Source organism: Hipposideros armiger, unplaced genomic scaffold (genome assembly GCF_001890085.2).
Source record: "Hipposideros armiger isolate ML-2016 unplaced genomic scaffold, ASM189008v1 scaffold_938, whole genome shotgun sequence".
Classification (NCBI taxonomy): Eukaryota; Metazoa; Chordata; class Mammalia; order Chiroptera; family Hipposideridae; genus Hipposideros; species Hipposideros armiger.
In genome coordinates this window covers 79,932-97,432 of record NW_017732288.1, presented here as the reverse complement: position 1 = coordinate 97,432, position 17,501 = coordinate 79,932, and the positions used below count along the sequence as shown (strand labels likewise).

Here is a 17,501-nt window from a genome sequence, read left to right as displayed (position 1 = left end):
AGGGTCGCTGGTTCAATTACCATACAGGCTAGTGACACTGCGCCTGAGCTGAGCCACTGCTGAGCTGCCAACAGGTGGCAGGGTGGCTCAGCTGGTGAGAGCAAGTGCTCCTAACAACAAGACTGCTTGTTCAATGGTGGGCTACACACGCCCGCAACTAAGACTTAACTTGGCACCTTGAGCTGAGCTGCCACCCGGATGGCTCAGTGGATAGAGCATGTGTTAACAAAAAGGCTGCCGGTTCAACTCCCACATGGGATGGTGGCTACGTCCACCCTCAACTAAGACTGAACTCGGCACCTTGAGTTGAGCTGCCGCCCGGATGGCTCAGTGGATAGAGCGTGCTCTCTTAACAAGGCCACTGGTTTGACTCCTGCATGGGATGGTGGTTAGGCCCACCTGCAACTAAGATTGTAACACAGCACCTTGAGCTTAGAGGCCACGAGCTGCTGATGGGCAGCCAGATGGCGACTGGCACCCTCCACAACTAGGATTGAAGAACAACAACTTGGCTGGTTCCATTTCCCAATTACCCAACACTGTTCCCCACCCCCAATAAAAAAAAAGTCATTGGGGGCCAGATCAGGTGAATAGGAGGGTGTTCCAATACAGTTATTTGTTTACTGTCTAAAAACTCCCTCACAGACTGTGCTGCGTGAACTGGTGCTTTGTCGTGATATGAGAGCCATGAATTGTTGGTGAAAAGTTCAGGTCGTCTAAGTTTTCACGCAGCCTTTTCAGCACTTCCAAATAGTAAACTTGCTTAACTGTCCAGTTGGTACAAATTCATAATTCACAAATTCATGAATAATCCCTCTGAAATAAAAAACGGTTAGCAACATTGTTGCAACAAATTCCCTAACTTAACTGTCAGATCTCTTATATTCTGATAAGCCAGATGGTTTCTTTCTCTCTAAAGCACTTTTCCTTCTCCTAACGACACATCTTACTCTATCTTGCTGAGCAAGCAAGGTGTTTGTGCCCCAAGTGAGAGCAGTTGCGAGGAGCCTTGACCCAAGTAGGAGCAGCTGCAAGGGACCTCCTAACCAGGGCTAGCTCCCTCCTTCACTTGCTCACTTCTACCTTTCTACCTACCCTATGAGCAATACTGCGGCATTGCGGTTGTGCCATGGCCACATGGATAGGGTTGTGCCCCTATCCCCACCCCAGTCCTTTGGACGGGCCAAGAAATGACGACTGACTAAATGGGTACCATTCTCCGCGCCAGCCCTCAGAGCGTCTGGCGGTGAGGCAGGCGCGCTGATTGCGTCATCCGGTAACGTCACTTACTGGGGCCGCCACCGTGGTTTCCCTGGTGACCGGCCGGGCGCCCTGTGATGAGGCGAGAGGATGCTGCCACGGTGGCCGCGCGACCCCCTGCAGTGCCTGCAGCGCCGTGACCAAGAGCTGAAGCAGCAGGTACCGTCTGGCTGTCCCGTGGGGCCTGAACCGTGCGACGGCAGGGCCCCTAGCGGGGCGAGACCGAGGCGCTGGAGTCCTGGGAGCCGGCCCCTTCCCACGGAGATTCCCAACAATAACTCTCCCATCCCAGCATCCCACACCAAACCCGTGTTCTAACCTCTCATCCCCTGAACGCGACCCCAGGGGCCAAACCTCCCCACATTATGACCTTTGAGTGTCCTCCCTTTGCCCTCCCCCTAACATCTGTCTCAACCCTTAACCCACCTCAACTCCAAACATAAATATTTAACAGTAACCATTTCCTGCCATCTCTGCGCCCAACACTACTCTCCTTCTTTTTCCAGCCCCGCTTTCCTCCAGCCTTCTTCCAGTAGAGGCTGTTACTGCCTCACATGAACTCAAAGTGAATTAGTAGCCAAAGAATAGTCCTAATGTGCAAGAGACACGGACTAGAGCTAAAGAAGAAATACAAGTAACTCACATACATGAGAAAAGTTAACATGAAAAATAAGTAATTGCAAAGGAGATAGGATATAACAGAAATTTAAAAAATCACAATACTCAGTACTGGGGAGGGTGAGATGAAACAGGAACTTGACATTCTCCAGGGTATAAGGTACAGCATTTCTAGAAAGCAGGTGTAGCAAATATTCATGCTTCTAAGCTGGGTGATTACATTTTTAGGAATTTACCATACATAATAATACAAAAAAAATTGGGACATATTGATATGTAAAAGTGTTCATCAGTATTAATGATAATAGAAACAACTGGTTACAACTTAAATGATCAGTACTGGGGAATGGATACTATCTTATATAACTATATAATACAGTGATTAAAATTTTGTTAGAGATTTTAATGCATTAGGGAGAATATTTGAGATAAAATTTCAGTTTGGAAAAAAAATGAAATTGAATATACAATGTTTCAATAAAAAATTTTAATTTATATGTAGGAAAAAGGAAACATGCTAGGATGATAACTGGTAGCATGCTGATAGTTGTTTCTCTTCATACTTTTTGGTATTTTCATAATTTTGAATACCAAATGTATATTACTTTAAGAATTAAAAAAGTAGGTAGTAATTACTGCGTTGTTAATTTATTTTCTGAAATTACTTTGCTAATTTTACTTTTTAGTTTTCATATGATTTATTACCAAGTGTTGTTTTCACTAAATAAAATTATTTAGCAATCTTTGGCAGATAAGAGATTTACTGAATGCTCATATTTTATCCAGTTTTGGACTCTCATTTAAAAAGTACCAAAGGTTTGATGGGTAAATATTTGTTAAATGAGTCTATTGGAATTATAGCAGTGCAACAAAATACTCAGTAGAAGTAAAATAAAACTTGATGAAGTATTGACTTACGTTGAGTTTTGGCTAAATGCTTAATATGGTTCTATATCTAGTTTTAAATTTAGTGGGACATTGAGAGAACCAGAAAAAAATTTGAGAAGTAAACTACAAAAATTGTTATTAAAACAAAGATGAAACAAGAATTATTAGAAGGATTATTCAGCCTGGAGAAGAATTGGTTCAGGAGCCTTTGACACCCTGAACGTCTAGGAAGGGCTCTTTGATAGTGTGAGCGAATTCCCCTCTGTCCCCACAGAGGACACCAGATGCAAAACACAGAACAGATTTCCAACTTGGTGTCCTTGGGGACAAATAATCAAGAGTGGGTTCCGATGGGTTATGCCTATGATGACTGTCAGCAGGTGTGTAAATTTTGTAAATAATATTCAGACAGATGCAAAATAACAGAGTAGAGAAGAAGCTAGTGAACTTTTATTTCTCTCTCTTCATCCACTTCATTTTCTCTGCATCATTTATAGAAAAGAACCCACCAGAAATATGTGCCTCTTTTATGGGTACATTGGCAAAGTTACATGTAGTATTTGGAAAATACTAAGTCAAGTTATAAAATATAAAAATGAGGATAAACAAACTCGTAGTATAGTCATACAATGAATACTACCCAGCAATTAGAAGGAATAAATTAATGATACACACAACAATATGGAAGTATCTCAAAAACATGAGGTGTGAAAGGATTACAGAAAAGAGTACACACTTTCTGGGGTAATGGTACTTTTTCTTCATATGTTGATGGGATTTGGGTTATACGGGTGTATGTGTTTGCCCAAACTCAGCAAATGCATACTTAAGATTTGTACATTTCATTGTATGTAAATTTTACATAAAATATTGAACTCTAGCTGGTGATACCCATGGTGCATTATTTCGGGGGAAATGTATTGATGATTGCAGTTTACTTTGAAATATATAAAAATAAGATGGACTGCTGAATAGATGGATCAAATAAGTATAGTAAAATGTTAATGGTAGAATCTAGCTGTTGGGTATATGGGTGTTCACTGTAAAGTTCTTTTCACTTTATTGTATATTTAAAAGTGTCCATAAAATATTGGAAAAAAAGATAAAAATTTTATTTTCTAAGGTTATATGGTATTTAACAATACCATATAAAATTTAACAATTTTAAGCAGTTTCCATTTATTGTAGGTTGATAGTTTGCTTTCTGAGAGTCAATTGAAAGGAGCTCTAGAAGCCAGTAAAAGGCGAGATATTTACCAAAGGTAAAGCATACTAATTTTATAAGTTTTTCAGGAACTGTACTTGTATTTCAATGAGCAGTGTTTACAGCATAGAAATTGTTTGAGGCGTATTTCTTTCCTTTTTTTAGTGCAGTTTCTAAAAAGACAAAATAATAATAAATAACATTGAGGTAACAATTAATGAAATTTTCCAAAATGTATTTAAAAATATTTTTTGCAATTATCTATATCTACCAGGTCTAAATATTGGAATAGCAATATTAAATAAAGCATTACACATGTTAAAAAGAGGTACCTTAATCTATTTTTTACTCTATGTACCAAGCAGTGTGATCCACACTTGAGAAACTTTTTCTTAATTAATTTTCACAATAACACCATGAGATACTTATTAATATAGATGGGAAAATTAAGGTTCACAGTAGTTAGTAAATATGTCTAATATTACTTTGCTATAAGACATTTGATTGGGAAAGTAATAAAAATGTTTTAAGTCTGCTAAGAAATGCAGAATTCAGTCAAGCAAGAGAAGGAACTTCATTGAAATCCCAGTAGAATTGCAGGTTTTGGTCCATTTGAATCAAATGAAAGAATTACATCATGGTATAACTTGGAGAAACCAACCTAAATCTGAACGTTGTAGACTTGTGATAGCAACTATAAAGACTGCTCAGAGTGAACATCGGTGACAGGCAGAGTTTTGGTAGGTCCTTGGCCTGTGTAGCCCCAGATCCTATGACCTGATCAGAAACATCTGTCTACTAGCAATTCTACCTTGCTTGAGATGGTGACCTTAACTCCTTTGAGGTTGGAAAACTGTTCTCTTGGTGATAACTTTTTTTGTTTCTTTTTGACTTTCTTTTTTTTAATCCCTGAGAGAGGTTAAGATTAAATATAGTTTAAAATTACATAGTCATGATAAACTAAGTTGGATTAGACTATTAATCTTTTGTATTAAGTTTAGGACATCATTAAGATAACCTGTGTGTTTGAGGTATTTAGAGTTTATAACATTCAAAAGAACATGAGATTCATTCTGTTATGTTAAATGATTCATTAGAACCATTTGAAAAGGTTTTACTTAAATCAGGCATTCAAAGTGCTTAAAAGCAAAATAAAATTTATATGAATTTTAAAATGTTGAAGGAAATTTAATTAATAGTAGGATTAATTGTTTAAAGAATTTAAGTCAAGTTGAATTAATCAAACAATAATGAAAGAAAAAGTGAAGGTGATTATACTTGCTTTAGTAGATTTTAAAATAAAATTAAAAATAAGATTTTAAAATAAACTTCTAAAATAAAATCTTAGAATAAGATTTATAGACTGAATTTAGCACTTATGTTTCATTAATAATTGTCTGGATATAGAGTAAAAATAGTTACTTAAACCTTTGAAGACATTGTCAGGTTTCTTTGTACCTGGTGATGCTAAATTTGGTGACTATTCCTTTATGGAAAAACATTTACATGTGAATTTTTTAAATTTTATTTTATTGGGGAACAGCCATGCTCATTGGTTACACATTGCTTTCATGCTACAATGGCATAGTTGACTCTTTTAGGGAGGGTGCAGCTCACAGTGGCCAATGCGGGGATCGAACCCTCAACTTTGGTTTTTATCAGCACCACGCTTTAACTAACTGAGCTAACTGGTCACCCTTACAGGTGAATTTTTAAACATAAGCCTTACAATAGCTAATTGCGTTGGCCTGCTTAAAGACTTATGTATGATTTTACAAAATAACATCCTGGTTCTGACAATAAAAAAAATCAATATTTTTTTCTTTCTATTTAAAAATTTAGATGTATCCAATTAAAACAGGCAATTGATGAAAATAAAAGTACTCTTCAAAAATTAAAAAAAGTAAGTATTACGATTAATCATATTACAAAATATCTGTTTTTACAAATATTTTCATGAAGTGGTAATTCATTAGAGTGGGGAAATTCCTGGATTTGCCTTAGTAATGAAGTCTGACTGCAGTCAGTGCTGACTCACCTGGCAGGCTTACTGAGTGTGAGCTTTGGAGCAGAATATCCAGTGCTCCAAATAACTGATAAAAGTTCAGCTTTGATGAACTCACCCAGCATTGAGAAAATCCAAGAAGAAACTATTTTTATTTTTGCATTGTGTCAGTTTTACATTTTACACTTTAGGGTTATTTTAATTTGAATTCCATTGTGAGAGAGGGTACATAACCTGGCCTGACGGTAAGTGGTAAGGAAGCTGCTTGTATCACATGTCAACTCTAACATTGGTGACTCTGCAGAAACAGGAACAACTAGAACTTACTCCTGGCAGTCCTTTCAGGATTTTTTTCTTTTAACATAAGCTTGAGCTTCAGCTAGATACCAGGGCCAGAGACTCACAAGAATTTCAGGTGGAAGTCATCTGTGAGTCATATACTGTGTATGACCCCCCTGTACTGCATCTGAGACAAGTGGTCACTGAGTGTCTCTTCTGAATTTCTCCAGTGACACAGAACCCTTTAACTTAGGAGGCAGACTGACCCTACATTTGAAAACCTAATTACTCCTGTTTCACAGATGAGGAAACCTAAGACTCAAAGGTAGAACAGCTCTCCCAGTGTCTCACTGCCAAGAAGTGGCGGAACTTGGGGCCTGTCTTTTAGATTCCAAAGCCGTTCTTCTGTCTGGAACCTCTCTTTTACCTACTACAGAGGGTCTGCAATACCTAGCAAGGGAACAAAACAAAACAAAAGTTATTTCATTTTTCATTTGGTTTACATTCTAACATAATAATCTACATTTCTTTTAATCTTATTTCTCTATGGTAGGCGAAGTCTCATACTGATCTTTACTTTGTCTTCTAGCACTTATTGGAGTTTTTTCTGTTTAAATATAATATGAAACTGAAATAAATTGTTCAGTGAAATAGACTTATCTTCTCTCATAGGCTGATGAACCTATACCTGTTGGGAACTATCATCAGAAAAAGGAAGAGGAGCACAGTCTCTTGGATAAACTTACCCACCAGCTGCAGGAACTTGCCATGTCTATAAGCAGAGAGAATATAACTGAGTATGCTTCTTTCCTTCCTTTCTTTCAGATGTTATGTCACCAGCAGTTTTAATGTTTGACTCAGGATAAAGATATGTAACAGTGTAGGTATAAACAGACATTGTTTATTGCGTATGGTAGAAAGTGTGAGCTCCCATGAGAGATGCATAGGATAACAGCACTGCTTGGTTGAGGTTCATACAGCTGTTTTGTATATTTTGACCACATTTTATAGCTGTTTCCGGTAGAAACGGTAAGTCAAATACCATTTACTTTGTCATTCTCAGTACTGGAAATCAATGGAAATTCTAGAGTCCTTGCATCTTCATCCTTTAGCATTTTCCCAGAATACAGTGAAAAGTAAGGGAACAGCATTTGAAGACTCTGAATAGTTGATGTCTCCCTTTTTTTTCTTCCCACAAATTGGATTTATTTATACCATCAGGTTTTCTTCTACTTTGCAAAGGCTATTGTTAACATCCACTCCAGCAGAAAAACAATGCATGTTTCTACCTCCAATTTTTAAAGAATATTTATGAAAGGAGGAAACATGCAAGTAGACAATCCAAATAATCTTTTTACATATCAACACTGACACTAAAGGCCTCATCCTTTTTTCCTAACATTTTCTTTTAAAGATTTTATTGTGAAATTGGGGGAGGGGAACAGCATTGGGGAATCGGGGAAGAGGAACAGACAAGTTGCTGTCCTTTTGTTCTTCAGTCTAGTTGTAGAGGACATCGCTTCACTGGCCCATGTTGGCACCATCATTGCGCTCTTCCTGGGCAAGGCAGATCGGTCACTGGCCACTGGACGGCCGCTTACAGCAGCTCTTGGCAGCTCATGCCAGCTGCTGGCCACTCACGGTAGTTTACAGCAACCCACTGCAGCCTCACTGCAGCCTACGCTTTCGCCGGCGACTAACGGCAGCCCAGCTCCAGGTTGAGCTGTTGTTCAGCATCTTAGCTGTAGAGGGCACAGCGTCACTGGCCCTAATGTGGGATCCAAAGCTTTTCAGATCTCTGTTTCCTGAATATTGAATGAATAAAGCTCAGAGAGATTTAGTTACTTATCCATGCCATATTATTTGAGCTCCTCTCTTCTCCCTCACCTCTCACTTTACCTAGTTCATATTTTTCCAGAATGTCTTTCTCTTCCTCCCTAATGCTGTTTACTTACTTCATACTGTTGTCATGTGTCACTTTTAATAGCCACCTTTCCTTTAGCCCTCCCTCCAGTCTGTTCCCCTTTCTAAAGTGCAGAGCAGATCTTGCCCTTCCCTTACTTCTTAGGTGCTGCCTTAGAGATGATACTCGCGTGGACTGTATTCTGCTCCTCTGTTTGTAGCCTCACCTCTTTCTCATTTCTCAAGCCTCGTCCTGCCATCATGACCTCCTTGAGGTTCCCTAATCTTGAGCCTCCGTTCTCCACTCCCTCCCCCTCCTTGCTACTTCCTTTTACCTGATAACTCCAACTCACCTCTCAAGACCTAATTCTGGCTCTTTCCTGATCCCTACCCATACAGTCTAGGTGAGGTGTCCCCCTTGTGTTTCCTTACTGTCCTGTGTATACCTCCACTGTAGTACCTGTTGAACTATAGTGTAATTATCCGTTTCTAGATTGATTCATTGTAAGCTTCTAAGGACAAGAATTGTGTCTGGTTTACCTTTGTATCCACTGTGTCTGACTTGGACCATCATCATAGCTGACTTCTTTTAAAGCTTGATATGGACAGGCACTGTTCCAAATACTCTGTGAATTGGTAACTGGTATAATCCTCATGAGGAAGGTTCTATTATTATCTCCACTTTACCAATGAGAAACTGAGAGCTTAAAAGAAACCTACTGCCTGTAAATCATAATTATTTCTCAACAAGGAGGGTATAGAGCCAGAGTTTAAACGCGGAGCCCATGCTATAAGCACTGCATAATAATGCTCAAGCAGCATGTACTGAAATAGATGAATCCAAGTCTCTTGGCCTATAGTCCAGTGCCTGCTTTGCCCTGTCACATAACTTCCTCAGATATATCATGTCTTTCACTGTTTAGTCCCTCAAGTCACATACTCTTAGCTAGATGGTAGAAATCATTAGCTATGCTTTCCTTTTGTCTCCTTTATTTGCCAGTTCCAAATACAGGTCAGTTCTATATATATTGGGTTATTGGAAAAGTCATGACATATTTTTTCTATGTTTTTCATTGCAAAAATGCGTCATGACTTTTCAGACAACCCAATAGAACTTATATTTGACCAGCTCTAATACACTATTTCAAGTGATCCTTGTCATAGAATTACTGTTTTGCAGAATTGGGGAATTTACTGAAAGAGCGGAAGATGATTCTGCTGAAGATGAAGAAGAAGATGATGATGATGAAGAAGAAAGTAAAGAAAGTGGTGGGGAAGAAGAAGAAACACAAGAGGAAGAGAAACAGGAAAATGAATCTCACCAACAGGTGACAAGTAAAGAATACATTGCTGTTGGAGATTTTACTGCTCAGCAGGCTGGAGATCTGACATTTAAGGTAGGTAGAAACAAGACTGGAACCTAACCTCAAGAGCAATTTGCATACCTAACAAAATAAGGAAACTCTACGTGTGTACCTGGGTTACATACATTTTCCTGAAACTAAGTTTTTGTTTTTATTTTTGTTTTTTTTTAAAGATTTTATTGGGGGATTGAGGGAGGGGAACAGCATTGGGGAATCGGGGAAGAGGAACAGAAAAGGTGCTGTCCTTTTGTTCTTCAGTCTAGTTGTAGAGGACATCGCTTCACTGGCCCATGTTGGTATTGTGATCATTGCACTCTTCCCGGGTGAGGCAGTTGCTTGCCGGCCATTAAACAGCCGCTCACAGCGGCTCACAGCAGTTCACGCCAGCTGCTGGCCACTCACGCTGGCTTGCCAGCCACTCACGGTAGCTTTCGGCAGCCCACTGCAGTCCCACTGCAGCCTATGCAGTCACCGGCGACTTACAGCAGCCCAGCTCCAGGTTGAGCTGTTGTTCACCATCTTAGCTGTAGAGGGTGTGGAGTCACTGGCTCTCATGTGGGATCCGAATCCGGGCCCTGTTGCTCAGAGCTGGGGTCCCAAGCCAACTCTTAACCAACACTCCATTCAGCCAGCCCCTGAAACGAAGTTTTTAAAGACTCAATTTGTTTTAATAAAATGAGCAATAATTATGATTTACAGGCAGTAGTCATGTGAAATTCTGTTATCAAAGTTACCTGGTAAAAGAGTAAATGCTCTTCTATTTTTGAAAATAGTTTTAATGTTGATAATTCCTATTTTAGGGGTAAGTTTTAACTTAAAATTTTCATTTTGTTTTGCTTTAAGAAAGGGGAAATTCTCCTTATAATTGAAAAAAAACCTGATGGCTGGTGGATGGCTAAGAGTGCCAAAGGAAACAAAGGTCTCGTTCCCAAAACCTACCTGGAGGTTAGTGTTTATTGTTTATTCTTTCCTTTTTCTCCTTTTGAACTTTTTCATTTTTAATAAAACATTAAGCTGTATTCTTAGATCAACTGACTAGTGAATGACTTGAGATACAGAATTTAATTTTAGAGGAACAGGACATGGGAAAAATATCATGTGTTAACAGTTCTGGGACCTATGAAGTACTCTCATATAGATGAGCCCTAGAATGTTAACCCACAGTGAAGATGCCTTGTGGATTAATGCTGATCATAAAAATAAATAGGCATTTATTGTTTGTTGTAAAATAAAACCACAGTTAACTTTGTGTTAACTGACACAAATATACAATCCTATATTAGGATAGGAATATACTGTATACATGCATGTTTGTAGCCTATTTTTTTCATATTTCATAGTACAGCATGGTCATTTTCTGTGCCAATATGCATAGATAATCTGTCTGGATCAGTGCTGTCCAGTAGAAATCTAATGCAAACTACAAATGTAATTTAAAATTTTCTAGTAGCTATAAGTGAAATGTCTTTTTTTGTGACACCACCTCTAGTGCTGTGTGATTTTTCTCTGACACCAAACCTGTGTTGTTTCTCCACATGCATTCTCTGAAACCAGCCAGGTGTCCAACAATTCAATTCAATTCTAATACTAACTCCTGGAGTTAGTACAGACCCCACAAGTTAAGGGCTTGGTCCCACAAACTGCCCTACTACAGATGACCATCACAAGTCCCAGGGGCCTCCTGTACTTCTGGGTGATCAGCTGTAAATTTGGGGGTTCCCACACCCATCCTTAAGTTCGATAATTTGCTAGGGGCACTCACAGAACTCAGGAAAACACCTTACTTGTGTTTATTGTGAAGGATAAGACTCAGGAAGAGCCACATGGAAGAGGTGCACAGGGCGAGGCATTGGGAGATGGAGGGAGTGAGACTTGGGTCTTCCATGCCTGCTCCGGGTGCCACACTTCAGCACTTCCACTGACCTGGAAGCTTCCCAAACCCTGTCTTTTAGGGGTTTTTATGGAGGCTTCATTACTTAGGCATGATTAATTAAATCATTGCTGTTGGTGACTGAATTCAATCTCCAGCTTTCTTCCCCTCTCTGAAGGTGGAGGTGCGGGAAGGGGAGTGCTATGAAAGTTCCAGTGCTCTAATCACATGGTTGGTTCCTCTGGCAAACAGCACCACCTCCACCCATCACTTCATTAGTATACACTCAGGGGCTTGTTATAAATAACAAAAGACACCCCTGTCACTCAGGAAATTGTTTTAGGAACTCTTGCCAAGAAATGGGAATAAAGACCAATATATATTTTTCATTATACCACACATTTTTAAAAAAGTAAAAAGAAACAGGTGACATTCTAATAATATATTTTATATTATTCAATTTATAAAAATATTATCATTTCAACATATAATCAATATTTAAAAATACTTTCTTTTTTTTATGCTAAGTCTTCAAATTCCAGTGTGTATTTTACACTTAAATAGCACATCTCAGTTTGGGCTAATCACATTCCAAGTGTCAGCAGCCCCATGTGGTGATTGGCTGCTGTATTGCACAGTCCAGGTCTAGATCATCTTTTTCAGTGGTAGCATAGTATTCCAATTTCGTAGAGATAAACATTTAGGTTGTTCCTAACCTATAATAGCTATCAATTATGTAGCAAAGTAGCTTCCACTATGATCAGCTTCCACTATGAGTTCCAAAAGATCACAAGAATAGTGGCTTAAATAAGGTAGAAGCATATTTCTCTCTAACATGGCAGAAGTGAGGCGGTAGCAGTCAAAGGGTGGTGAGGCCCCATTAAATAGTTCACTCTGTTAGGTGTGTGACAACTCTTCTAGATGTTATCTCTGCAGTTTAAGTTGGCTGTTACATCTTTTAATGATTCCAAAGAGCAAAAGAGGAGGAAAAGGAAACAAGAGGTCAAAAGGCCTGAACTGCCATCTTTTTAAGACAGGTTCCTGGAAATTACACAAAAAACTTCCAATTATATCTCCTCGATCAGAATTTAGTTGTTGGCAACACCTAGCTGTAAGGAAGCCTTGGAAACTGTAGTCTTTTTGCCTGTTACTTGCTAAAGGAGGGACTGTTAGAAAAGAAGAGGTAGAGATTCAGTGGTAGACAACCTGCCACTAGTGTTGTGATCAGTCTGCACAGACATCTTTGTAGAGTTGTCCCATTGTTCCCTTTAGATTGATTCGAGATGCTCAGTGCTGGTTCAGAGGGTTTGTTTTACACCTTTAAATTTTTATTTAATTTTCCATTTTGCCTTTCAGAAAAGTTAGGCCTATTTGTATAACAAACCTCCAGCAGCTGAGAAATATGTGTTTCCCACACATTTCCAATGATGGCTGTCATCACATTCTGCCAATGTGACAGGCAAAAAGGGCTCATTATTGTTTTTGTTTGTCGTGTTAATGGAGTTGAGCATCATTTCATATACTTTATGACCATTTCTATTTCTTCTTTGTAAATTACCTTTTCACTTCTTTTTACCATTTTTCTAAGGGATTATTTATTTATTTATTTTCTATTTGTGTTTAAGATTTTTTTAAAATATAGCGAACATAAAATATTATATTAGTTTCAGTTGTACACAATAGTTATTCAACATTTATAAGTCCAGCAACCATCTGATACTGTATAATGCTATCACAATATTATTGACTATATTCCCCATATTGTATATTATATCCCCATGACTTATTTGTCTTATACTTAGAAATTTGAAGCTCTTATTCCCTTTCACCTTTTCCCCCCTATTTAAAAATTTTAATTGCAGTTGACATTCAATATTATTTTATATTAATTTCAGTTGTACAGCAGAGTGGTTGGACATTTATATAATTTAAGAAATGATCCCCCTGACTAGTCTAGTACCCACCTGGCACTATACATAGTTATTACCATGTTATTGACTATATTCCCTATGCTTTACTTTATATCCCCCTTACTATTTTGTAACTACTAATTTGTACTTCTTAATCCCTTCACCTTTTTTCACCCTGCCCCCTAAGCCCCCTCCCATCTGTCACCCCAATAAATCTAGTACCCATCTAATACCATACGTAGTTATTACCATATTGTTCATATATTGTTATGCTATACCCTACATCTGCATGACCATTTTGTAATAACCAATTTGTACTTCTTAATCCCATCCCGTTTTTCACCTATTCCCAACCCCCTCCTGTGTGGCAACTGTCAAAATGTTTTCTGTATCTGTGAGTTTGTTTCTATTTTGTTTGCTTGTTTATTTTGTTCTTTAGATTCTAAATATAAGTGAAATCGCATTGCATCTGTCTTTCACTGTCTGACATATTTCACTCAGCACAATATCCTTCAGGTCCATCCATGTCACTGCAGATGGTGAGAACTCATTGCCTTCCATGGCTGAGCAATATTCCATTGTATATATATATATATATATATATATATATATATATATATATATATATATATATATATATATATATATATATACCACCTCCTGTTTATCCATGCATCCATTGACAGACACCCAGGCTGCCTCCACCTCTTGGCCATTGTAAACAATGCTGTAATGAACATATGGATGCACACGTCCCCTTGAAGTAGTGTTTTGGGTTTCTTTGGATAATTACCCAGAAATGGGATTACTGGGTCCTTTTTCGTCACTTGTTATATAGCCTTTGTTTTAAAGTCTGTTTTGTCTGGTATAAGTATTGCTACCACAGCTTTTCGTTTGTTTGTTTCCATTTTCATGAAATATCTTTTCCCCATCTTTTTATTTTCAATCTATGTTTTTTGATCTGAAGTGAGTCTCTTGTAGGCAGCATATGTATGAGGTTTGACAATTAAGTTCACGAACTTGCCACTATGCACTTACATTGATAGCACTGTACAAACAGCTCAGTAAGGTTTCATAACCTTGGTATATCAGTGTCTCACAGCTGTGTTTGTGTCAATGTGTGGCGGTGTCTTGCTGAGTGGCGTTCATTATTGTTGCGTGATTTTGTGTGCCATAGTGAGAATGTCTGAGCTTGAATTAGAGCAAAGAACAAACATTAAATTTCTTGTTAAACTTGGCAAAAGTGGAAGTGAAATCAGGGACATGTTAGTCCAAGTTTATGGGGATAATGCCATGAAGAAAATGGCAGTGTACAAATGGATTAAATGTTTTTCTGAGGGGAGAGAATGTGTCATTGATGAAGACAGGTCAAGGCAGCCAGTAATGAGCAGAACTGATGAAAACGTTGCAAATATTCATGGAATTGTGCGTCAAAATTGTCAGCTGACTGTGAGAAGCATAGCAGACCAAGTAAACATTGATAGAGAAACAGTTAGGAAAATCTTAACTGAAAATCTTGGCATGAGAAAGGTGTGTGCAAAATTGGTCCCAAAGGAGCTCTTGCATCACAAAAATGCACCAGCTCACACGTCACTGTCTGTGAGGGAGTTTTTAGCCAGAAAACAAATAATTGTGTTGGAATACCCTCCCTGCTCACCTGTCTGGCCCCCAATGACTTCTTTCTTTACCCAAAGATAAAGTAAATATTGAAAGAAAGACATTTGGATGACATTCAGGACATCAAGTATAATACAATGACAGCTCTGATGGCCATTCCAGAAAAAGAGTTCCAGAAGGGTAGACTAGATAATGGTGTCAGTGCGTAGCTTCCCTAGGGAAGTACTTCAAAGATGACCATAGTGATATTTAGCAATGAGGTATGTAGCACTTTTTCTAGGATGAGTTTGCGAACTTAATTGTCACATCTCGTAAGGGTCTTGTTTTCTTATCCATTCAGTCCCTCTGTTTTTTTATTGGAACATTTAATCCATTTACATTTGAAGTAATTGTTGATAGATATGTGTGTAGTTATTGTCATTTTATCTTTCATATTTTTAATCTTTTTTTCTGTTTTTGTCTTAAAGAACTCCCCCTAACATTCCTTGTAATACTGGTTTGGTGGTGAGGAACTCCTTTAGCTATTTCTTGTCTGGGAAACTGTTTATCTGTCCTTTGATTCTAAATAATAGCTTTGCTGGGTATAGTAATTTTGGTTGTAGGTCCTTGTTTTTCATCACTTTAAGTATTTCCTACCAATCCCTTCTGGCCTGCAAAGTTTCTGTTGAGAAATCAGCTCATAGTCTTATGGGAGTTCTCTTGTAGATAACTAACTTCTTTTCTCTTACTGCTTTACTGCTTCTTACTGCTTTTAAGATACTCTCTTTGTCTTTAACTTCGGCATTTTCATTATGTGTTTTGGTGTGGGCCTCTTTAGGTTCATCTTATTTGCGGACTCTGTGCTTCCTGGGTTGTATGTCTATTTCCTTCGCCAGGTTAGGGAAGTTTTCCATCATTATTTCTTCAAATAGGTTTTCAATTTCTTGCTGTCTCACTTCTGCTTCTGGTACTCCAATGTTGGTACACTTGAGGCCCCTTAAACTCTCCTCATTTTTTTGGATTCCTTTTTTCTTTTTGCTGTTCTGATTAGGTGTTTTCTGCCTCCTTATCTTCTAAATTGCTGATTCAATCCTCAGCTTCATCTAATCTACTGTTGATTCCCTGTAATGTATTCTTTATTTCCATTATTGTATTCTTTATTTCTTACTGGTTCTTCTTTATGTTTTCTACCTCCCTTTTGTTTCCTATCTCTTTGTTGAAGTTCTCCCTGAGATTATTGAGCATCTTTATAACTAGTGTTTGGAACTCTGTGTCTGATAGATTGCTTGTCTTCATTTTGTTTAGTAGTTTTTCTGGAGCTTTTTTCTGTGCTTTAATTTGGGACATGTTTCTTTGTCTCCCTATTTTGGCTGCCTCCCTGTGCTTTTTTCTACATAGGGCTGCTATATGTCCTGGTCTTAGTAGAGTGGCCTTCTTTAGTAGGTTTCCTGTGGAACCCAGTGGTGCAGTCTCCCTGGTCACCAGAGCCGTGCACTCCAGGTGTGTCCATTGTGTGGATTGTGTGTCCCCTCCTATTGTAGTTGAGACTTCATTGCTGTTTGCACATCAGTGGGTGGGATTGACTCTCAGGCTGATTGGTTGTGAGAAATGGCTGTGTCTACAATGGAGTAGCTGTTGTGTAGAGGCTGACCCTACAGAGCAAGGTTCACTTTATCGGGGCTCTGGTGCCTCCCCAGTTTCCCCTTTGGATGTGTCATGCTTGGAGGTAGCCAGATGATGCTCAGGCCCAGTCTGAAGTTGGCCAGCCCTGGGGTCTCCTGGGAGGGGACCTGCTGCAGGCAAAGTTTAGCTGCAGTTTGTGCCCTGCCCGGAGCCACCTGGCATGAGCTACAAAGCAATCCAGAGGTGGCCACCACCTGCACTGTGCTTGGAGGTGCCTTAAGAGGCCAAGCCACGAACCAAGGCCAGCTATCACTAATGTCAGGCTTTGGGCTGCTCAGCCAGAGATATGAGACATGCCAAAACCATATGCTGCTTGTATAAGTTTTGTGAACCTTTAACAGATTTTAGGAATGTCCATAGCATGAGCCAAGGCAGTTCGTTTATATGGAGAAGCCACTGTATGTGACTTGGGTGTGCCGAAAAGTTGGGTGGGCTGTGGTCTCAGGGAGTCACTAGGTGGGGCAGATGAAAGGTGATAGTTGGTTTGACGGAGACTCAGGACTACTCAGATATAGTGTCTGCCTGCATGGGATTGCGGGGGAGGGCTCAACAAAGGAGCTATGGCTTCCGCCAGCTCCTCTGTTCAAGAGAAAGCTGCCCCTCCAGCCCTCATCCCGAAACCAGACAACTCAGTTTCTCCTCCTATGTTCCTGGGAACTTTTGAGCTGCTGCCCCAGTGCTGGAGCTCAGAGCGAGTGAGTCCATCAGTGAGTAACTTCGTGCATGGGCCCTTTAAGAGGAGCGCCCTGGACTGCAGCCACCCTCCGTCTCTCTCAGCCACAATCTCTGCTGATTTTCACAGCCAGAAATTATGGGGACATTTCCTCTCAGCACTGAAACCCTGGGCTGGGGAGGGCCTGGTATCCCTCACTCCTTAGTGGGAGACCTCCGCAGCCAAGATATCACTCCCCGTTTTTTTTTT

The 17,501-nt window shown here is 39.2% G+C and overlaps 1 protein-coding gene across 7 annotated transcripts in view; it reads left to right on the top strand.

Moving 5' to 3' along the window:
• Positions 1–1,289: 1,289 nt before the first annotated feature.
• The window catches only part of NPHP1 (nephrocystin 1), a 58,457-nt gene continuing 42,245 nt past the window's right edge, over positions 1,290–17,501 (top strand). For 4 of the 7 annotated variants that reach the window (XM_019630739.1, XM_019630738.1, XM_019630737.1 and 1 more), the window contains exons 1-6: positions 1,290–1,419; positions 3,955–4,028; positions 5,813–5,873; positions 6,927–7,051; positions 9,337–9,553; positions 10,364–10,465. In XM_019630739.1, coding sequence (XP_019486284.1) covers positions 1,351–1,419; positions 3,955–4,028; positions 5,813–5,873; positions 6,927–7,051; positions 9,337–9,553; positions 10,364–10,465 — 648 coding nt within the window. In that variant the 5' untranslated portion in view covers positions 1,290–1,350. Of the gene's footprint in view, positions 1,420–3,954; positions 4,029–5,812; positions 5,874–6,926; positions 7,052–9,336; positions 9,554–10,363; positions 10,466–17,501 lie in introns of those variants that run through there. The other 3 variants (XM_019630742.1, XM_019630740.1, XM_019630743.1) reach the window with 3 other exon arrangements.